Here is a 23,033-nt window from a genome sequence, read left to right as displayed (position 1 = left end):
ATCACACTACATCACAATGCATCACAATGCATCACACTACATCACAATGTATCACACTACATCACAATGCATCACAATGTATCACAATGTATCACAATGCATCACAATGTATCACACTACATCACAATGTATCACAATCCATCACAATGTATCACAATGCATCACAATGCATCACACTACATCACAATGTATCACAATCCATCACACTACATCACAATGTATCACACTACATCACAATGCATCACAATGTATCACAATGCATCACAATCCATCACAATGCATCACAATGTATCACATCCATCACAATGCATCACAATCCATCACAATGTATCACAATGCATCACACTACATCACACTACATCACAATGCATCACAATGCATCACAATCCATCACAATGCATCACAATGCATCACAATGCATCACAATGTATCACAATCCATCACAATCCATCACAATGTATCACAATCAATCACAATGCATCACAATGCATCACAATGCATCACAATGTATCACAATCCATCACAATCCATCACAATGCATCACAATGTATCACAATCCATCACAATGCATCACAATGCATCACAATGCATCACAATGCATCAAAATGTATCACAATCCATCACAATCCATCACAATGCATCACAATGTATCACAATCCATCACAATGCATCACAATGTATCACAATGCATCACACTACATCACAATGTATCACAATCCATCACAATACATCACAATGCATCACAATGTATCACAATGTATCACAATGCATCACACTACATCACAATGTATCACAATCCATCACAATGTATCACACTACATCACAATGCATCACAATGTATCACAATCCATCACAATGCATCACACTACATCACAATGTATCACACTACATCACAATGCATCACAATGTATCACAATGCATCACAATGTATCACACTACATCACAATGCATCACAATGTATCACAATGCATCACAATGTATCACAATCCATCACACTACATCACAATGTATCACACTACATCACAATGCATCACAATGTATCACAATGCATCACAATCCATCACAATGCATCACAATGTATCACAATCCATCACAATGCATCACAATCCATCACAATGTATCACAATGCATCACACTACATCACACTACATCACAATGCATCACAATGCATCACAATCCATCACAATGCATCACAATGCATCATGTATCACATCCATCACAATCCATCACAATGCATCACAATGTATCACAATCCATCACAATGCATCACAATGTATCACAATCCATCACAATGCATCACAATCCATCACAATGTATCACAATCCATCACAACGCATCACAATGCATCACAATGCATCACAATGCATCACAATGTATCACAATCCATCACAATGCATCACACTACATCACAATGCATCACAATCCATCACAATGCATCACAATGCATCACAATGTATCACAATCCATCACAATGCATCACAATGCATCACAATGCATCACAATGCATCACAATGTATCACAATCCATCACAATGCATCACAATGCATCACAATGCATCACAATGCATCACAATGTATCACAATCCATCACAATGCATCACAATGCATCACAATGCATCACAATGCATCACAATGTATCACAATCCATCACAATGCATCACAATGCATCACAATGTATCACACTACATCACAATGCATCACAATCCATCACAATGCATCACAATGCATCACAATGTATCACACTACATCACAATGCATCACAATGTATCACAATGCATCACAATGCATCACAATGCATCACAATAAGAAAAGTTATACATCATCTGAAAGCTTATAATACAGGCTTTTTTGTGAGCAGTAGTAAGCAATTACATCTAAAGAATATTCCGAGAACTTTATCTTTAAATTGAATGTTTTAGTTTGAAAATATTATCACTTCTGTAATTGACACCTTGTGTCGCCATGGAAACGATTTTTATCCTATTTTGAACACTACAATTAAATTCTTCATTATATTAGCTTTAAATTGATATATGATTTGTATGTAGTTTAGTAAATGTTGGCTTTTATTATAACTTTATTTTGTTATTGTTCGCTATTTCATTTTTTCTCTAAAATAAACTTGGGACTTAAAGGGTTAAGGCACCATTGACATGTAGAAGGTATTCTTTCAATTTTTTGATGTCCAGGAAACAGTTATTACGACATGGTCTCTTCATTCTGTTTGAAACTTAAACCTGTACCAGACACTGATCCTTGGTAAAATAATTAGACATTAGTTACATATAGTAATAGTTAAGGTTCTGTCGAAGTTGCGGAGGAACTAACAGCAAGTGACCACTAACTGGCATATATGTACATATTTTAATTGAACGTTTAATGAAACTTGATTTTTTAATACTAATGTTGTATGTTTTTTTCAATATAACTTGTTGAAAAAACTAGGAATTGTGATGAAATTGTTCAAAGGAATGCTTGATTATATTTAGAGATGAGACAATTCGATTAATAGACGATACCTAGCGGGGGGGAATGGAGGGTGATTTTCGAATGAACATTAATAGTCAAAACAGGTTAATCGAAACGCAATAAAGTGATAAAATAAAATTTTAAAGAAATGAAGGTTGAATGAACCACGCAATTCAATACTAGTAAAATGACTATTATTTGTTTGTTGTAGATAATCGACCATGCATATATAATTGCTCATCTCCAATTACAGATGCGTAAATAAAAGGGAATGAATTAGCTTTCCGTCTTACGAACGACTGGTAAAGAGGTTTTTACCAGTCTTATAGCATCTAACAGTATATTTGTTTCTGTGCTTTACCATTCTATGTAAGTAAAACAAATGATGTACTTTGGGCATAGCACACAGTATCTTCTTAAACCTGGAAAGCCAGACGAAAGTCTGTTCAGCAGCCATTGTATTTCCATTTGGGATTTCAGTTTTTAAAGGCAAAGGATTGTATTTCTCCAGGCATTTCTCGTCTTTGTGATTTTTTATATGAAGGCTATCAATTATTTTACGAATTGACAGCCATGCTTTATCCCATGGTTGAGACCAAGGCAAAACTTTTTTCGCTGCTTGTAAGCCATCTAGGTGGCACATGTTGTCATATGAAAAAAAAACGGAACTCCAATTCATTGGGTTGATTTCCTTTAACATAATGCGCAGCCAAGAAAGAGTTATCAAAAACACTTGAGAAGGGCTTTCAGATCTGAAAAAAATTAATTGTTACGTAAATGTATAATAAATACAAAGTTTTTCTGAAGATGCGCTTTTGTCAAGCATTCTCTGTGCTTACCTATAAAGAGGACTCCATTTATCGATTATTCCTCCTCCTCTAACTATAAACAAATGCCCTCTTGACCACTTTTGAAGTCTTTGTTTCCCCCCAGTTTCCTTATTGCATTTTGTTTTTGTTGGTTCAACACAATCTCTTAAAATAGCTTTAATTGCATCTGGCTCATTATTAACGAACTCAGCATTGCCTATATGGAACAAATTAGCGTTAGCACTAGTTATCAATTGTGTTTAGAAACGACACACAATACACTGCTTTGTTGTTCCATGCATTGTTCAAAAAGAATGAAACACCTACACAAGGCTTTCTAAGTTCTAACCGACAAGAAATTTGTCAAGAGATTTGGTTTTCATTTACAAAGAATGACTTTGAGGCTTGAGGCCTGAAACTTTTGACGCCACACTTTTATAAACATTGAAAGTGCGAGAAGGCAAAGAAAAAGCACGCAAAATCAAAATAATCCAAAGTAACAATTTCCCCACCATCACGCGTGCATGTATAACTATAATCCAAATGCTGTCATAAAAAGTTATTTTTCTATCTTAAAAAAATAATAAGTTATTAATTATCGGTACCAATGTATTGAAATTTCATCATATATATAATATGGATGAGGTTAAAAATTCAAATTCATGCCGTCATTCACAAACCTGCTTTATAACACACTGTCATTAACGACCACTTTTACGTTAGTAGGAAAACTTAGGTTTCACTGATATATATTACTATATTAGCTACAATGTAAAACTGTTTTTCATATTGTGAAATAAACAAATTTTAGACAAATATACCTTGTGACTCCACAACACTATTTCCTACTGGAAAAGTGTCGTCATCTTTATCAAGCTTTCCCAGTGTTTCGTCCATTTTTGACACGTCATTGTTAGAAAGCAGACCTGTGTCGTCAATCAATTCTTCACCTATAAAATAGAGTAATTCTTTGTAGTAATTTTCTGTCAGCTCTGTAATACACATATCATTGAGATAAATTTAGAGAAAGGGTACCAATTTCCTGCAAAATACTATATACCAAAGCAAGAGCAGTTGTGATTAAGTGTAAAAGCTCTGTTAATGTATCTCGAATTGATCATGAAAAATCGGACTTTATTCTCAAGCATGATTATAGTCATGACAATTTTGGAGTACATACCTATGTTACTTGGCTTCACACCACAATATCTTAAAATCCACGCACACTAGTGGGTACATTAGGAAGTTTTTTCCAAATATTGCACATGCTGTTCGCAGAATGCCTTTCCATGCTGAGGCGACTCAGTGCATACATTGGGATAGTTCAGCAATGGAATACCTTTTACAAAATTCTGAAAACAATTTCATATAATATTATTAAGTTACGAAAAGCAAAGGAGTAATTTTATATAAAACTAAGATAAGTACCTTTCTACGCATCATGCAATGAGGAAACATTAATTTCCATATTCCATCGGCAACCCATAGCCTTCCACATCCTATAAGTTTGATTACGAAAATATCTTAGCCTGATGAGAATCACAGCTATTTTCCAATAGAATATATTTATAGCTTTTAAACTAATTTTAAAATACAATTGCATCTAACTTACCGCGCTCTTTGCAAGTATCAGAACAATCATCTGATGTATGCTCGTACAAACTTCTCGCCCTAATTTTGTCGATTTGTTCTAGAACCCTAGAAGAGTCCCCATCTTCTTTAAGCAAACCAAAAAAGTCCAGTTGCCCCAATTCCCTCAACTCATTCTCCATCTCGCCGACCCAAAATGAAGCAGCAACTTGTTTCTCTCCAAAATCTTTATATAAAACGCAAATAATGCTTACCATCAAAAACTGTAACAACGTGATAACAGTAATACAGATCTACAACATATCGTTCTCTTACTGCCATTGTATACTTCATTAAACGCTTCAGAAAACCGTTAAATGATACCCACGAATGACAACTATAGAAAACATGTTTCATTTGTAAAATCTACTTGCTATTTTAACATTAATTAATCAAGTGATTATATTGTAACTTACGCAGTGACAGCTGCCACTGAAGCAAAGTTGAATCAACAAAACAGAGATCCGTAGCCTCGATCATTTTTCTTTGTTCGGGATATAACATCCAGCCATCTTTCCCATTACCGTACTTGGAATATCCATAAAGCAAATTACAGCGATTGCATCTAAGCGAAACTTTCACTCCATCGGTAGTTCCAGAAAGATCGTGTACCTGAACTTTTACTGGCTTATTGTAGCTCACAAGATCATGGTTGCACTTAATACATTTGGAGCATGGAGGTGTAAATACATGCAACTTCCTATCGGTTGTACTAGGAACTTTTAATTTAGAAGCGGACTGTAAAAGAACATTTCCATCTTCTTCTTCTAAATTGGGACATACCAAAGCCAACACTTCTTTACGTACATTCACGGGGAGTACAAGCAAAGAAGACGCAACATTGGCAATAGAGCACACAAGTGACAACCCATATTTCAAAACAAGAACAAACAGAATTACATCAACATTTAGATCATTGCAGACTTTCAAATTAATAGATTGGATATCACTTAATATCCTCGACCCCACATATTCTTGATGTAGTTCCTCGTTGACATCTTTTCGCAAATCGTCAACCGATTGACAATTGTTACGCCTGCGCTTCGACATATTTTCAGCTTTTCCTAGTCAGAAATGATTTCGGCTTTCCCCAGTGATCCAGTGAGAAATGACTTTGGCTTTTCCCAGTCAGAAGTCATAGGAAATACTATTATTATGCATATTAAGCAATCTCGATTGCAATTGGCTAGAACCTACCTACACTGCTATAGGTGACATATCATATAATTGTCCATGCAAAATTGTAAATAAAAAGTATAATGGCAGACTCTTGCTCGATATTTGCAAGTGTTTTGCAAACTTTTCGCTCGAATTATTGAGTATTAAGACGTAAAATAAACGGAATGGGTTAAATTGTCAGTGAGGAGAGTTTTCATCGAGTATTTTGGGAGAAAGACGAATGCGACACTGCGGACATTACGTCATTCGAGTGTGATAGTGTGATGTCGTGTGATGCATCACAATATTGCTAGCCAAAGTAGCAAAAAATATATCGCGCATCAGATGTTCATTTTCAGTATGAAATGTCAAAGTTTCTAACTTTCTCTTTTACGAGTAATTCTGGTTACTGAGCTTATGCCACGCTATGAAAATTCGAGAGCACAAAACTTTGAGTTCAGGATAAGATAATACGCAAATCGTAGGTTTTAATGCTTATTGCGATAAATGCAAAAGCGTTTGAATGAATTGAATTCACACGACCAAGGAGCAAGGCCTCATCCTCGTGCCTCTTGCCGGAGCACGCACTGCAAATTTCTAGCCGTAATTGAGATTAAGTGTCAGTATTTACCACTTGTAAACATTCCTTAAAAATGGCTGCAAATCTACTTCCTTACTTACGGGAATAATGCAATCGAAGGAAGTTGACTTTTCACGTTAATAATACACCTTCCACTTTGCCCTTAATGCTCCGTATCTTAGGTTCATAGTAAGACCTAGTTGTCGCTCTCAAATGTGTGAAAAGTAAATATCATTTTTTAAAAAATCTATTATATGATATTCATTTCATATTATATTTTTTTGGGTAAAACTTTCGTGTGCGACATTCAACTGTTAGCAAAGCCCAAAAAATTCTAAAAAAAGTGCCGCAATGATAATTGGGGTGAGCACAAACTTTTATAACATTTTATTTTCATTTTTGTTTTGCTGCATACAGAGGTTCTAGCTTTATTAATTTCTCAAACATCGCTTTGATGTTTAGTTTGACTTGGTCATAATGTCGGACACAGTAATGCGTTTGCGCCTTGTACTTTCAACTTTTTGACTATCTTCATTAAGCTTATACATTAGCTTCCCGTACTTGTGTACTTTGATGCACCTAAGAATGGAATGGCAGCACTTTTCTTCCTTTGGTAACTTCTAGTTGTAGATTACCAAACTACTTATGTACAGCTTGATCAATGATAGAGAGAAAGAGAGCTGTTTCTGTCTTTTACAAATGTTTTAGTAAGATGTAAAGCTGTATAGATTACTCTTTAGTGAGATTCTACACATTACACGTATGACCTGCAAATTCGTAACAGTCAATACCATTACATAATCATAAAACTTGTTGAGATCATAAAATATTAACAAACATTTACCTTCATAGTTAATGGTCAGACCAACCTTGTTGTACAAAGGTGAACAATCTCTTTTTACAAAATGTGACTTCCCTTCAGGCCAGGAATGCATCCACACAATGGCGTTTGTGTGTGTGTTTTTTTTGGGGGGGGGGGGAGGGAAGGTACTCTAGTTTGGATTAGATTTCAATGGCAACTTGTTATAGTAGGATGTCATATTTTTTGTTTTATTCTGTTATCTTTTAATTATGATTGGAGGAATTTTTTTTCCTTCACCATATTTACACCCAAGGCTAGGGTGGTGGCCCACCCCTCCCCTGAATCTGTTCCTACTTTTCTCCATGACTTGCAGCACACTCATATAATTTAAACGTATGCTAGATGAATGTTTGATGAAACCCTTAATATTACATTGATTCATCTTTGTTCTGTGCAACGGGGGAGGGTAGGGTGTGTATAACTATGCACTTTGTGTAAATATAGCGGGGAGGGGAAGGACTATAACAAGCATAATTGCCAAAGCCAAAATTTTTTTCGAAAGCAGTTTTCTTTATTGAAGCAATTAGTTGAAAATGAATTGATAAAAGAGGAAAATCCATCGTCACGAAGGAGATTTTTTAATTCCTAAAATTAGTAAAATTGCAAAGTTAGGTTGAAAAATTTTGTAAACTTAATCGACGCCAATGTTTGTGAACGATATATGTTATATATGGCGTGGAAAACGTCCATACTTCAATATGAATTTGGTTTATTAAAATATGTTGAACTACGATTTTAAAATACACCACTTAATAAGCCGTTCTTCTCTCTTCTCTTAGTCGTAATGGTTATTGATGCTGTTTCAAAATATGTTAACGTTCAGTGTCAAGACACAACACAACGCAACTTTACACCCGTCTATCTCTCTGGCTGATGGCCCGCATTCATACATCATAATACAAGTAAGATGAACTATTTCTTATACGTGATATCAAATTTGGCAAGCGTGAAACATATAAATTATCACACACAAAATAATTATAAAAGCACGCTACACTCAGAATGTGCGATGTAAAATAAAAGGAATATACATGTTTTGTCTATGATATAGAGAAAAGGCGATTTATCGCTATGTGCATTAAACGAACACCGCAAGCTAGCTACATATATTGTTTTCGTCAGGATATTTCCTCACGAATAAAATTATAAACATTCCAACCAAACAACGCTTGCCAAATTAAACTCGAAGTTCTTAACAGAAATATGTCTATATATATTTAAGCGTAATCCTATTAATAGTTCCCCAACGTTGAATACGACAGGGTAGATATGGCCATTTATAATTAGATATTAGTGGTGCGAGAGTATTAGTGTCATTCATTTTAATGTTTATGTTAACAAAGTATTAAAAGGCCCTTTTTTTTCTTCTTGTCCACCTTTCCATGACCGTCGATGCTCCTGTTCAAGAGAATTTATTAATTAGTTCAAAATTAATTTTATTAACGGCCAAGTCGAAATTGCCAAACTCTTCGTAGCTTATCTGTGCATAACTTAGTTTATGTGAGAGCTTCAAGGAATGATGTATTACATTAAAGACAACATAGAGAGGATTTAAAGGAATGATGTATTACATTAAAGACAACATAGAGAGAACTTCAAGGAATGATGTATTACATTAAAGACAACATAGAGAGGATTTCAAGGAATGATGTATTACATTGAAGACAACATTGAGAGGACTTAAAGGAATGATGTATTACATTGAAGACAACATAGAGAGGACTTCAAGGAATGATGTATTACATTGAAGACAACATAGAGAGGACTTCAAGGAATGATGTATTACATTGAAGACAACATTGAGAGGACTTAAAGGAATGATGTATTACATTGAAGACAACATAGAGAGAACTTCAAGGAATTATGCATTGCATTGAAGACAACATAGAGAGAACTTCAAGGAATTGTGCATTACATTGAAGACAACATAGAGAGAACTTCAAGGAATTATGTATTACATTAAAGACAACATAGAGAGGATTTCAAGGAATGATGTATTACATTGAAGACAACATAGAGAGGATTTCAAGGAATGATGTATTACATTGAAGACAACATTGAGAGGACTTAAAGGAATGATGTATTACATTGAAGACAACATAGAGAGGACTTCAAGGAATGATGTATTACATTGAAGACAACATAGAGAGGACTTCAAGGAATGATGTATTACATTAAAGACAACATAGAGAGGACTTCAAGGAATGATTTCACTTCCTGAAGCTCTGCTCCTCTAATACATAAGCATTACCAACCAGTAGTGATGTTTTAACCAATAGTGGCGCCCTAACTTGGAACTGCTTCTTATAGACTAAGGCATGATCCATCAATTACCCACAGATGTACCTCAATGATACCAAGTGACCCTTACCTGCCATGCGAATTATGTCCGTTGTGTCCATCGAGAAAAACGGCATTTTGATTATGTTGAAAATTTTCTTTGTCTTTTCGAATCTCAGTCTTTTCTCGTTGATTTCTTTTGTAGTACTTCATTCGACAAGCGACTTTGTTCGTGTTTTTAGTAAACTAGTTAATAAAGGAGATAATGTTAAGTAAATATCAAGAATAATGGAAAGTCGCAAGTATTTCAGAAAGAAAAATAGATTGGGAACCAAGATGATTTGACTTCTCCGGATTAACTAAGCTTTCACGGGACTTAGGATTACTTCATGCAGGAACCTATATTTCCTAAATTTCTATTGCTTTCTTCCCCCGACGTAATTACACTTCTTCATGAGGTACTGCAAGTGTAAGATATAATTTCCATTTTTCAACACCAACCTCTGCTTCCATTTCTTTTAGCTTTTTTCGTTTTTCTTTCACTTTTGTCTCGAACACTTGTTCCATTTCAGATTCGGTTTTACTTATTTTACTTTCGCGTTCCTTCCTCTCCGCCTCAAGCTGTTCCAAAGGACTAAGACCCAAGGATCTACGGCTGTTTTAACATGAAATTAATCAATAACAACACACCAGAAGTACAATCATTTGCCCTGGGACAAAACATTGATACAACAACGTATTTGATTTAAGAAACTATCCACCCTCCCCGGGAACGAGGACACTTAAATTGAAATACGGGGTGCCTCACGATAGTATACTCGTCAATTACAATGTGCCAACATGGAATACTATGGTTATTTGTCATCTAAGCTCAGATAACCAAAAATAATTCCAACAAATGTACCTTGTGACGGTGGGTGAGCCCACGGTCACCGTAGCAAGACGTTTACAAAATTTTCGTAATGCACATCGTTCGTCACATCTTTCAGGTCCTGCATGTGAGTCCTAAATTAAAAGATGATTTAAACTTCTGCTTCAATTCTTGGAAATCAACAAAGTACTTCATTTCAATATACAAACTACAAGGTACTTCAAGATTACAACATCTTACCTTATAAGCATGTTACGAAGAGCGATAAAATCACAGTGATCCGAATTCTCAACTGAAAAAAGAAAACATAGCACAACTTATAACTTTGTGTAAGAAGCTTAAGAAGAAGTGAACGTTAAAGGTTAAGTATCGACAAAACTTAAAATTACTCAAAGCGCAAGTGATCTTAAATTAACTGGATAGTCTTCTTCAGAATCAAGGATGTCAAAGTACTTATAGTGGTCCTTAGTGGTAGTCATCTTCAGAATCAAGGATGTCAAAGTACTTAGTAATGGTCCTTAGAGGTACTCATTTTCAGAATCAAGGATGTCAAAGTACTTAGTAATGGTCCTTAGAGGTACTCATTTTCAGAGTCAAGGATGTCAAAGTACTTAGTAATGGTCCTTAGTGGTACTCATCTTCAGAATCAAGGATGTCAAAGTACTTAGTGGTACTTAGAGGTACTCATCTTTAACAGAGGGTGAAAACGTCAGTCAACACTAACGCCAACAGTCCTCCAGAGTACGGCCCTAACCTTGACGATTTATACATCTACATACATGTACTCCTTATCTTTTATCACTAAGCGTTTTCTTCTTGAGGCAAACACCGATTTAGGACTCAAAGTTGAACAAAACACGTACCTTCAGCTACACCCCAAGGATAGACTCTGGCCCGTAGTTTCTTTCCTCCTACCTCGACAACTGTATTGCTACCGACAACCGCAAATGGTATTCGATCCTAATGTTGGAAAATAAATGACTGTCAATGGTTGCCGAAGCGTACATTGTTCAAACAATTATGCCTTCTTTTAAGGCTTCAAGATGTACTGCGTCCGTTACACTTACAGTCATACTGACATCTTTTAAGTCTTCGTCATCAACGCCAAGTTCGGGAAACTGGTAGATGCCAATTTTGTTCGAGCCAATTTCATTCAGTATCTAAGATGACGACGAAAATCAGCTTGTGTACGCTGAGGGATGGCAATAAAATCTTCGTTCCGCTGGTCTCCACTTACTTTTTTTTTAAAGTTTTGACATTCCTCCGCGGTTAAACTGTCTGCCTTAGCAATTATTGGAACGATGTTTACCTAAGAAAATAATGAAAATTATTGGAACTTGATATTTTTGCTTTCACTAATGTATAATGGACATTGTTTGTCATTTATTGTGATGATTGACGACAAGTTGTGTGATAGTAACCTACGGAAATTTCCGTTCATTTATCGCTTGTCCGTCATGTCAATAAATTGCTAACCCACAAATGCAATGCACTATTGCTGACGGAAAAAACATAGCTACGGACATGAACTCAAAAAACCCCCGTTAAATTAACCGTAAGAGCTGACAAAAAACTGGCAGTGTTAGGTTTTGAAGCATGATTAATCTTTTCATTGATCGTAATTTACCTTATCGTGCAGCCGTTTCATAAATTCTATGTCCAGCGGTTTTAAGCTGTAATATATGATAAATTACATCAGCATAAAGTAAGCAGTAATTTTTATTGTGAAGTTAGTTACAATAAAAGGTTTTCTTGTCTTTGATAAAGTAGGAATACACAAATTAACATCTAAAAAGGAGGCGCAGTCGGTGGGTGACAATGGGTTATGGTGGATTATTGTGGATGAAAGTGAATGGTAGTGGATAACGTACATGACAGTGGATTGCAGCGAATGTTAGTGGATAACAGTGGATGACAATGACAATTGACAAATGACAAATATTAAATGGCGTCGCGGCGGAAGATGAAATATATAAATTCAAGATGAAACTTCAGAAGAGAATTTCTACTGCAGTGATTTATCGTACGTCTTTTACGCAGTTTATCTTCTAAATAATATATAAATTGTACTACCCATGAAAAATAACTCTTAGAATGAAAATATTTGAAATTACTGACGACAAAAACTACTCATCACAATTCACAAACAGATTTGTTCTTGGACTGTTAGTGTTTTACATTGTTTAGTTTTTTTAAATAGCAATACAACAATGTTCATTCAAACTCTACAAAACATGCAAGATGAACAGTCTCTGAATGGCGTACTTCATGTTGAATGTTCGTGTTTGCGTATTTCAACGTTAAAAGACAGCGACTTTAGTAAAAAGGCAAACTGATGGAGTATTTGTAAGTTAACAAAAAACGTTTGTTCTTTTTGATGTGGTGAAATGCATGAATAAGGCATCATTGAATAACTGCGCAGATTTGATATAAACATATTTTAACATATCTGTTTTTACGAGCGCGTTGAGATATTTCAAGCTACACGACCATTTAAGAAAGTGATGTCGTTAAATTTGATTGTGATGAGGAAGTTGTACTGAAGATGGCGTTAAAAGTAAGTCAAAGATTTTAGCTAATTTAGAAGCCTTCGTTTTCCTCCGATGCTTCTTGCGTTTTACACCAAAGAAAAACGCTGTTATTTTCCTTTAAAAACACAATTTTGTCACATTAAAATCGCCAAAAGTAAGAATTTAGGAACCGCTTGCAAGTGCTCACAAAGACGGTAAGCGTGACTAACTCGAGTTGGATCGATCTCTACCTTGCTGATTCTAAATTTACAATCTTTTGAAAACTGCGACAGACTGTTAATTTTAATAACGGCTAAGTCGAAATTGCCAAACTCCTCGTAGCTTATCTGTGCATAACTTAGTTTATGTGAGAACTTCATGGAATGATGTATTACATTGAAGACAACATAGAGAGGATTTCAAGGAATGATGTATTACATTGAAGACGACATAGAGAGGACTTCAAGGAAGGATGTATTACATTGAAGACGACATAGAGAGGACTTCAAGGAAGGATGTATTACATTAAAGACAACATAGAGAGAACTTCAAGGAATGATGTATTACATTGAAGACAACATAGAGAGGATTTCAAGGAATGATGTATTACATTGAAGACAACATAGAGGACTTCAAGGAAGGATGTATTACATGAAAGACAATATAGAGAGGACTTCAAGGAATGATATAATACATTAAAGACAACATGAGAGGACTTCAAGGAATGATGTATTACATTGAAGACAACAGAGAGGACTTCAAGGAATGATTTCACTTCCTAAAGCTCTGCTCCTCTAATACATAAGCATTACCAACCAGTAGTGATGTTTTAACCATTAGTGGCGCCCTTACTTGGAACTGCTTCATAAAGACTAAGGCATGATCCATCAATTACCCACATATGTACCTAATGATACCAAGTGACCCTTACCTGCCATGCGAATTATGTGCGTTGTGTCCATCAAGAAAAACGGCATTTTGATTACGTTGAAAATTTTCTTTGTCTTTTTCGAATCTCAGTCTTTTCTCGTTGATTTCTTTTTGTAGTACTTCATTCGACAAGCGACTTTGTTCGTGTCTTTTAGTAAACTAGTTAATAAAGGAGATAATGTTAAGTAAATATCAAGAATAATGGAAAGTCGCAAGTATTTCAGAAAGAAAAAATAGATTGGGAACCAAGATGATTTGGACTTCTCCGGATTAACTAAGCTTTCACGGGATTTAGGATTACTTCATGCAGGAACATAAATTTCCTGAAATTTCTATTGCTTTCCTCCCCCGACAAAATTACACTTCTTCATGAGGTACTGCAAGTGTAAGATATAATTTCCATTTTTCAGCACGAACCTCTGCTTCTATTTCTTTTAGCTTTTTTCGTTTTTCTTTCACCTTTGTCTCGAACACTTGTTCCATTTCAGACTCGCTTTTACTTATTTTACTTTCGCGTTCCTTCCTCTCCGCCTCAAGCTGTTCCAAAGGACTAAGACCCAAGGATCTACGGCTGTTTTAACATGAAATTAATCAATAACAACACACCAGAAGTACAATCATTTGCCCTGGGACAAAACATTGATACAACAACGTATTTGATTTAAGAAACTATCCACCCTCCCCGGAACGAGGACACTTAAATTGAAATACGGGGTGCCTCGCGATAGTATACTCGTCAATTACAATGTGCCAATATGGAATACTATGGTTATTTGTCATCTAAGCTCACATAACCAAATACAATACCAACAAATATACCTTGTAACTGTGGGTGAGCCCACGGTCACCGTAGCTAGACGTTTACAGCGGAAATTTTCGTAATGCACATCGTTCGTCACATCTTTTAGGTCCTGCATGTGAGTCCTAAATTAAAAGATGATTTAAACTTCTGCTTCAATTCTTCGAAATCAACAAAATACTTCATTTCAATATACAAACAACAGGGTACTTCAAGATTACAACATCTTACCTTATAAGCATGTTACGAAGAGCGATAAAATCAAAGTGATCCGAATTCTCAACTGAAAAAAGAAAACATAGCACAACTTATAACTTTGTGTAAGAAGCTTAAGAAGAAGTGAACGTTAAAGGTTAAGTATCGACAAAACTTAAAATTACTCAACGCGCAAGTGATCTTAAATTATCTGGATAGTCATCCTCAGAATCAAGGATGTCAAAGTACTTATAGTGGTCCTTAGAGGTAGTCATCTTCAGAATAAAGTATGTCAAAGTACTTAGTGGTCCTTAGTGGTAGTCATCTTCAGAATCAAGGATGTCAAAGTACTTAGTGGTCCTTAGTGGTAGTCATCTTCAGAATCCAGGATGTCAAAGTACTTAGTGGTCCTTAGTGGTAGTCATCTTCAGAATCAAGGATGTCAAAGTACTTAGTGGTCTTTAGTGGTAGTCATCTTCAGAATCAAGGATGTCAAAGTACTTAGTGGTCCTTAGTGGTAGTCATCTTCAGAATCAAGGATGTCAAAGTACTTAGTGGTCCTTAGTGGTAGTCATCTTCAGAATCAAGGATGTCAAAGTACTTAGTGGTCCTTAGTGGTAGTCATCTTCAGAATCAAGGATGTCAAAGTACTTAGTAATGGTCCTTAGAGGTACTCATCTTCAGAATCAAGGATGTCAAAGTACTTAGTGGTCCTTAGTGGTAGTCATCTTCAGAATCAAGGATGTCAAAGTACTTAGTGGTCCTTAGTGGTAGTCATCTTCAGAATCAAGGATGTCAAAGTACTTAGTGGTCCTTAGAGGTACTCATCTTCAGAATAAAGGATGTCAAAGTACTTAGTGGTCCTTAGAGGTACTCATCTTTAACAGAGGGTGAAAACGTCAGTCAACACTAACGCCAACAGTCATCCAGAGTACGGCCCTAACCTTGACGATCTATACATTTACATACATGTACTCTTTATATTTTATCAGTAAGTGTTTTCTTTTGAGGCAAACATCGATTTAGGACTCGAAGTTGAACAATACACGTACCTTCAGCTACACCCCAAGGATAGACTCTTGCCCGTAGTTTCTTTCCTCCTACCTCGACAACTGTATTGCTACCGACAACCGCAAATGGTATTCGATCCTAATGTTGGAAAATAAATGACTGTCAATGGTTGCCGAAGCATACATTGTTCAAACAATTATGCCTTCTTTTAAGGCTTCAAGATGTACTGCGTCCGTTACACTTACAGTCATACTGACATCTTTAAGTCTTCGTCATCAACGCCAAGTTCGGGAAACTGGTAGATGCCAATCTTGTTCGAGCCAATTTCATTCAGTATCTAAGATGACGACGAAAATCAACTTGTGTACGCTGAGGGATGGCAATAAAATCTTCGTTCGCTCTGGTCTCCACTTACTTTTTTCTTAAAGTTTTGACATTCCTCCGCGGTTAAACTGTCTGCCTTAGCAATTATTGGAACGATGTTTACCTAAGAAAATAATGGAAACTATCGGACTTGATATTTTGGGGCTCACTAATGTAGAATGGACATTGTTTGTCATTTATTGTGATGATTGACGACAAGTTGTGTGATAGTAACCTACGGAAATTTCCGTTCATTTATCGTTTGTCCATCATGTCAATAAATTGCTAACCCACAAATGCAATGCACTATTGCTGACAGAAAAACATAGCTACGGACATGAACTCAAAAACCAGTTAAATTAACTATAAGAGCTGACAAAAACTGGTAGTGTTAGGTTTTGAAGCATGATTAATCTTTTCATTGATCGTAATTTACCTTATCGTGCAGCCGTTTCATAAATTCTATGTCCAGCGGTTTTAAGCTGTAATATATGATAAATTACATCAGCATAAAGTACTATAAATGATTTTGACAAAGGGTGAACTTCTGTACTGTGGTTTCAAGGCTTTCTGATAATCAAGCAAGTAAAACCTTACTGTACTTTTTGTAAAAGAGAAGTCAAGGTCAAAGCTCTATAAGGAAAATTCATCACTTACGAATGGCCATTTGGTGCTATGAAATACAGACAACAATGTACACGACTATCCACAAGTGCTGTTCTGTTCACCCTTGATTCTTCATTTAAATATTCTTCAAATTTCGATTCGATGAAAGAAATTATAGGCTTCCAACTGAAAAATAGAAAATATGAAAGTTGTTTACATGTTTTTTAGAGGAGAGAAATCATAGTATTACAAGTGAGAAGTGATGAGAGTTTGATCAAGGAAGATTGTATGTATTTCCTTCAAATACGTCACAGAAAACTTTGGAAATATCTTGCAAGCCTTCTTGTGCTATGGATGTTGTTGCAGTTATGTTGAACAACTTTAAAAACACTCTTTAATACCTACCAGTCTGTGTTATCAATGGCATCCCCAAATCCAGGTGTATCAATACAGGTTAACCGTAAGTTTACACCACCCTCTTTTAAAATAACTGTTGAAGCTTGCACCTAAGATACAGAAACAATACGTTTGCTACATTTTTTTGAATAAAAGTTTACATAGGTTAAGTTCAATAAATAAACAAAATAACAATTTAATAAGTTTAGCACTGCTTATTTCCTCAGTCAGTTCTCAGGGCTGTTCCTCTAGTCAAAATTGTAGCTATCCTGCAAGATGGGTCCTGTTATCTATATTTCAGGACATTTACTTTGAAGATCTGTAATTTTTTGCTGGAAGCAAGTAAAGGCAGTGAGATAACCAATAACAAATAAAACTGTACCTCGAGTGTTTGTGCTAATTTTTCCTCAGTACTGGGAAATGTAGCAGCGGTATAAAGATCCGTTAAAAACAGAGAATTCAGAAGTGTAGATTTTCCCAGCCTTGATTCACCTATGTAATAAGCAAAGAACACTTTATATCAGGGAACTTTTTAGTGAGCAATACAAATTTATTAAATAATAAAGTAAAATTTTATTATTATCCAACGCTCTCCGTTAACAAACGATTAGACAAAAGAAAATATTATATACGGCGCGATTTAGTTAAAACCTGTTGAAATATTGAATCATTGCTATTATTATACATCCAACACCTAAAGAAGTGAATTGAATGGCAGGAACTGAGCCGCATTGAGAACGCGTTTGCCTATGTTCAATAAGAAACTTCGCTATAAAGTTTATATTTTTCGTTGAAAAAGCATCAATAGTTCCAAGCAATGGAAATATTGAGATAAATACTTTTAACTGTAGGTGGTCTCAACTTTATCTATAAAGAGTCGAAAGTCTAAGTAAAACAAAAAGTAATTTCGAAAGCAAGGACGGCAAGCCGTTTATCGAAACACAATTCCACAGTTATATGATATATCTGTTTTCTTGTTGACATTAACAAATAACGGAGTATCACAAAAGCCCAACTTATAATATGGAAAAAATTCAAAACAGTGCCTGACTTTGTATCAAGTCTAGAGCTTTTTAAGTAAACCTTACAACAATAACAACATAATAATTCAATTCTTGAAACATTGTTAGCGTAAACTTTAAAGGTACGTTGTTAAATGAGTAGCAATTTTCTTCACCGCATGTCATTACAAAGAAAAACACACAAAGCTTTATATATTTAAATATGCCTGCCTAAAACTCTTCTAAGCACTCTTGTCAAAGTGCACGAGCGATTTTCACGCTAAATAATGGCCAATTTTCTTTGCTAAATTGGTCCCGTATCACCGACGTACACGCTTGTTTAGGAGGTGTCTTAAAAGGGAAAAAAATTCACAGAACTATTTTATAATGTAATTAGAACAATTTTGATTGAATTTCCATTATAAAAGCATAGCAAATCTTTCTAATGAATAGTTCTTTCTCCATACAGACAGGAAAAACAGCCTACTTCATGAATATCGTAAATATTTATTTAACACCGTCCGTCGGGTCGGTTTTTTTGGGAATATTGACACAACCGACATTGACAACGGAAATGTTGGTTCGTTTTCAATACGGGCCAAACCACGCATCACTTACACACCAGAATATCAGAACACTTGGGAATCTCTCCCTTAACAGGGAAGGCTTCCTTATGTCCACCACCATCTGCAGCTCTTTCTCATGTAAGAAATACATCTCACTCTGCCGATTTTAATGATTTCTCAATTCTCTCTTCCTCCTCCAACAATTATGACCTTATGATTCATTAAAGCCTTCCTATATCCAAACTTAAACCCTCTCTTAACACCCAAGGCAACTCAATCCCCCTTCACCTTCTTTAATATACCGCCATTCTCACTTAATTCCGTCATCTAAACTTCCTACTCCCCTCACATGTAATTTAACACCCGTATTATATGCTTGTATTTAAAGGGGTTATATCACGAATTTTAGCCCCCCTTTTTTATTAGCTAAATTGAAAGACCTTATTTCAGTGATTTTAAATCTGCAATTATAATTGAAATTGGATTGGTGAAAGTGATTTTATGGACGTTCAAAGTCACGATTTTCAGCATTTTTTTTGCGAACTTTTTGATCGGTATGCTAATGAGTTGTGACGTAGATAGTTGAACACATATATCAACATGGCGTATTCTACTAGTAATCTTAATAAGAAACGCGGAGGAAAACGCTGTGTTGCTGGCGGACCAAATCAAATTAGTTGCGCCAATGATTCAAAACAGAAGGAATGTCGATGCATCTGTTTCCTAAAAAAGAAACAGAGCCGCAAAGACATAGAAAATGGGTAAATTTTGTGCGTAAACATAGACCGGGTTTTGAGGCTTCCTCTACCTCGTGTCTGTGTTCTGCGCATTTTGAAGATTCTTGTTTTGACCTTAATTTGAGCGTGCAAGTCAAGCTCAAAAGAAGGTTGAAGAAAGATGCTATCCCAACCATTGACGTGGCTGGGATTCCTGAACCATTACAGGACGAAATAACCGATCGAAAGCGCAGACAAGTAAGTTTACGCTTGTTTATGTTAATTTTCTTTGTCATATGTAAATTCGATATATGTTTTGTAGATTATTCGACATACTCTCCATAAGCCATCGCTGAAGGAAACATGTTCTCTCGATGAGGAAGTACCATCTACTAGTGATGGAGCTGAGCATGTTGAAGTATGCACTGGGGAAGCAAACGATTCGCCATTTGAAGAAGAACTACATGCAGTTGGTGAAGATATTTGTGAATCCCAGTCTCCATGTAAATCGTGCCATCGTCTTAAGAAAAAACTTACATCTTTACAAAAGACTTTAAGCTGGTATAAAAATTAATTTTCATGAATAATTTTTTTTATTGTAGTTTAATGCTCAACATGCCCTTTGTGGATGCAGTGCACTCAAGTGTGAAGACCTTATAAGATAAGTTCATGTGGCTTGCTATTTTCCATTTTTACATTTATGCTATGATTTAATTCCATATAATTTTTCTTTTTTTTTCCCAGACTGACATTGAACAAAAGATTTTCTTTACCGTATAGTGCATCCATGTATCTCCTATTTGGTTTTCATCTAGGCATATTTCCTGACCATTCTAAACTCAGCAAAGAAGGCCAACAGTCTCTACAGTGCACAAGTTAAAGACCTTCCATCATCGCCCCTCTGATGGTATGTAACCTTTGTGTTACCACTTGGATATGCTTTCCGAATAAAGTGGTAAACACAAGCAGGTAAAGGCCGAGTATTCTCCCATCCCATAGACCCACAAAACCATCGCATCAACCATCTGTATGCCACAGCTCTCAAGTACCTGAAGTAAATAAAAAGGTTGGACTAATTATTGTTGATGAAACAATGTTGATGATAACATTGTTTCTCATACAATTTACAATCTTACATATTTAATGATTGTGATGCTTGGCGGCGATAAGCACGTCCATTCCTATCTCTCAATAGTGGCCCGACGTTTTCAAGGACAGCCTCATGAACTAAAGGCCCAAATTTGGCATGCTGTGTTATGCATGATATTTTCTCAATGCTGCCATCGAATGTCATTTTCTGCAAAGCTGGTCCTATTTCCTTACAGCATCTGTACTCTAATGCGCCTTCTAACAAATCGGTATGACAGCATTGACAATTACACCTGAAACGTGGGAGCATTGTGGTTTATAAAGTAACTTTATGTATATTACAAACAGGAGAAAACAACAACTTACCATTCACCGAGTGGAATTACGCCATCACTTCGTTGTTCTAAGGTCGCAGGGAGAATTCCATCGGGATCATCTGGAGTATGCACTTCATCACCATCTCCTGCGAGCGGTTCATCGTCATATGCGAAGTCGTTTAAATGCTCGACATAACCCACGGATTCCGAGCTCGAATCAGATACGCATTCAGACATCGAATTCGAATTATCTGAGCACTGATTTGAAGCCATACTTTCCGGACAACTTGTTTTTTAATATTTTATTGAAAATACTGTCATTATTTGTTTTTAAGACAAGAAAAACGACAACAAAATCACCTCCTATAATATAATATTATATTGACGGAAACAGACGTGTTCAACTATCTACGTCACAAGTATCAATATGGCGTCGTAAAAAATTCGCAAAAAGTACCCGACTTTGGAGGCAAAATTAAGCAACTTATATTTATCTGTTTAAGTCCAGCGGCATGTCACAGTTCTTCAAATAATCCAAATTTTCAATTAAGCTAATAAAAAAGGGGGGCTAAAATTCGTGATATAACCCCTTTAAAACCTCGTGTACATAAATAATCTGAAGATGTCTTAAGTTAAAGACGAAACGTTATTAATAAATCCTTCTCTATTTTATTATTGTGATGGCTTTTTTAAAAGTCTTATGTTGGGCTATTATTTTCATATTGAAAATTCGTTTTCAATGCTTTGTATATTTGTCTTTAATAAAGAAACGATTAAGAACAATATGCTTGTGTGGGGTTGCTTCAAATGCAGACTTAAGACTTCAGCTATTCGTGCATTCCTAGAACAACCGGAAAGGCATGATTTACGAGTAAGCAAATATCATAGCCCGGTTCCTGCGTTTTCAAAATTCGCCCTTCCTCCTGTGGAAAGCGAAATGTCATTCTATTTTTAAACTCGGTGCCTCAGTAGACGGTCTCGTACTATTTACAACACAGATCGCGCAGATAATTTTACACTAAATGATAACAGGCAGTAAACTTTGCTGAGAAGTATCGGTTGCACGAGAAGCCTCTCGAGGCACGTAAACAAACACATACCGACGACCATCAAACTGAACTCAAAGCCTTTCTTAACGCTCTTTCGAAATATTTGATTCGGAAGATTAGCGAATCCAACGTAACCATCGAGTTTTTTCGCCGTCTACAATACGAAGAAAAAGATAGAGATTTTGTTTAAAATAGTATAACGAACAAATTGATGTTAAATACTATAATTCTAGTGATAGATATTAAATACAACGCCTTCTTACCGCTTCTATATAAGATTAGAACCAAAGAGAAATCACACATAGAAATAAAAAGATATACATCATCAGAAATTGAACAATGCTACAACTACGTCGATTCGAGTTAAAACAAAAGCGAATAATACGTTAAAGCGCATGGAATATTTAAGAAACTTTTTTACCCCTTCAGTAAATTAGGTTTAACAACGTTTCTCTTTTATTGCCCCTCAATGATTTCTGTTCACATCTAATCTTCTCTACACTCATATTTCCTACTTACCCATATTATTTTAAAACTGTGATCACGAATTAAGTAGGAGTGATCTTTAATAACTATTGATCAAGTAAATTATTGATTCTGCCTGTGATGCTGTGTAATAATCATCTCGTCATCTCAATATAAAGTGTAAGAATTTTTTCAAGGAATAATTCAAAATGAAAGGCAAAGATTATAGTCTTTCCGTGAAAATATGAAAAAATATATAAATAAAAGGCATGAAAGACAAAGACTATAGTCTTTTAGTGAAAATATGAAAAATATATAAAAAATATGAAAAGACAAGGTCTTTTATGAAAATATGTAAATAAA

At 35.5% G+C, this 23,033-nt stretch overlaps 2 protein-coding genes and 1 long non-coding RNA gene across 3 annotated transcripts; all 3 read right to left on the bottom strand.

Annotated features, from left to right (window-relative positions):
• Positions 1-2,665: 2,665 nt before the first annotated feature.
• LOC124459114 lies at positions 2,666-4,487 on the bottom strand. Its single transcript, XM_047008643.1, has 4 exons — positions 4,458-4,487; positions 4,099-4,227; positions 3,308-3,494; positions 2,666-3,220 (listed from the first exon to the last, which is right to left on the bottom strand). Exons 2-4 carry the CDS (start codon positions 4,172-4,174, stop codon positions 2,758-2,760), a joined length of 726 nt encoding a protein of 241 aa, XP_046864599.1. The 5' UTR covers positions 4,175-4,227; positions 4,458-4,487; the 3' UTR covers positions 2,666-2,757.
• Positions 4,488-8,068: 3,581 nt separating this feature from the next.
• Positions 8,069-9,980, bottom strand: LOC124459111. The gene is made up of 2 exons (XR_006953474.1): positions 9,878-9,980; positions 8,069-8,904 (listed from the first exon to the last, which is right to left on the bottom strand). It is a non-coding gene; the product is annotated as an uncharacterized LOC124459111 (long non-coding RNA).
• A 155-nt stretch (positions 9,981-10,135) lies between these two features.
• On the bottom strand, positions 10,136-22,757 carry LOC124459110 (septin-7-like). The gene is given in 14 exon segments (XM_047008641.1): positions 10,136-10,441; positions 10,691-10,739; positions 10,742-10,791; positions 10,898-10,949; positions 11,521-11,617; positions 11,719-11,817; positions 16,518-16,589; positions 16,902-16,947; positions 17,123-17,257; positions 17,477-17,577; positions 17,850-17,959; positions 22,257-22,359; positions 22,469-22,473; positions 22,725-22,757. Coding segments are annotated over 14 exon segments (1,137 nt in total). The 5' UTR covers positions 22,729-22,757; the 3' UTR covers positions 10,136-10,227.
• Between the last annotated feature and the right edge of the window lie 276 nt (positions 22,758-23,033).

The sequence above is a fragment of the Xenia sp. Carnegie-2017 genome, unplaced genomic scaffold (assembly GCF_021976095.1).
Source record: "Xenia sp. Carnegie-2017 unplaced genomic scaffold, XeniaSp_v1 HiC_scaffold_64, whole genome shotgun sequence".
NCBI classification, from domain to species: Eukaryota; Metazoa; Cnidaria; class Anthozoa; order Malacalcyonacea; family Xeniidae; genus Xenia; species Xenia sp. Carnegie-2017.
This window is presented reverse-complemented; position numbering and strand designations above follow the sequence as displayed.

Coding starts and splice junctions, on each gene's coding strand:
- LOC124459114 (XM_047008643.1), bottom strand. CDS start 4,174: ATGGACGAAACACTGGGAAAGCTTGATAAAGATGACGACACTTTTCCA. Junction 3,495..4,098: donor TAGTGTTGTGGAGTCACAAG/GTATATTTGTCT, acceptor TGTTCCATATAG/GCAATGCTGAGTTCGTTAAT. Junction 3,221..3,307: donor AAATGGAGTCCTCTTTATAG/GTAAGCACAGAG, acceptor AATTTTTTTCAG/ATCTGAAAGCCCTTCTCAAG.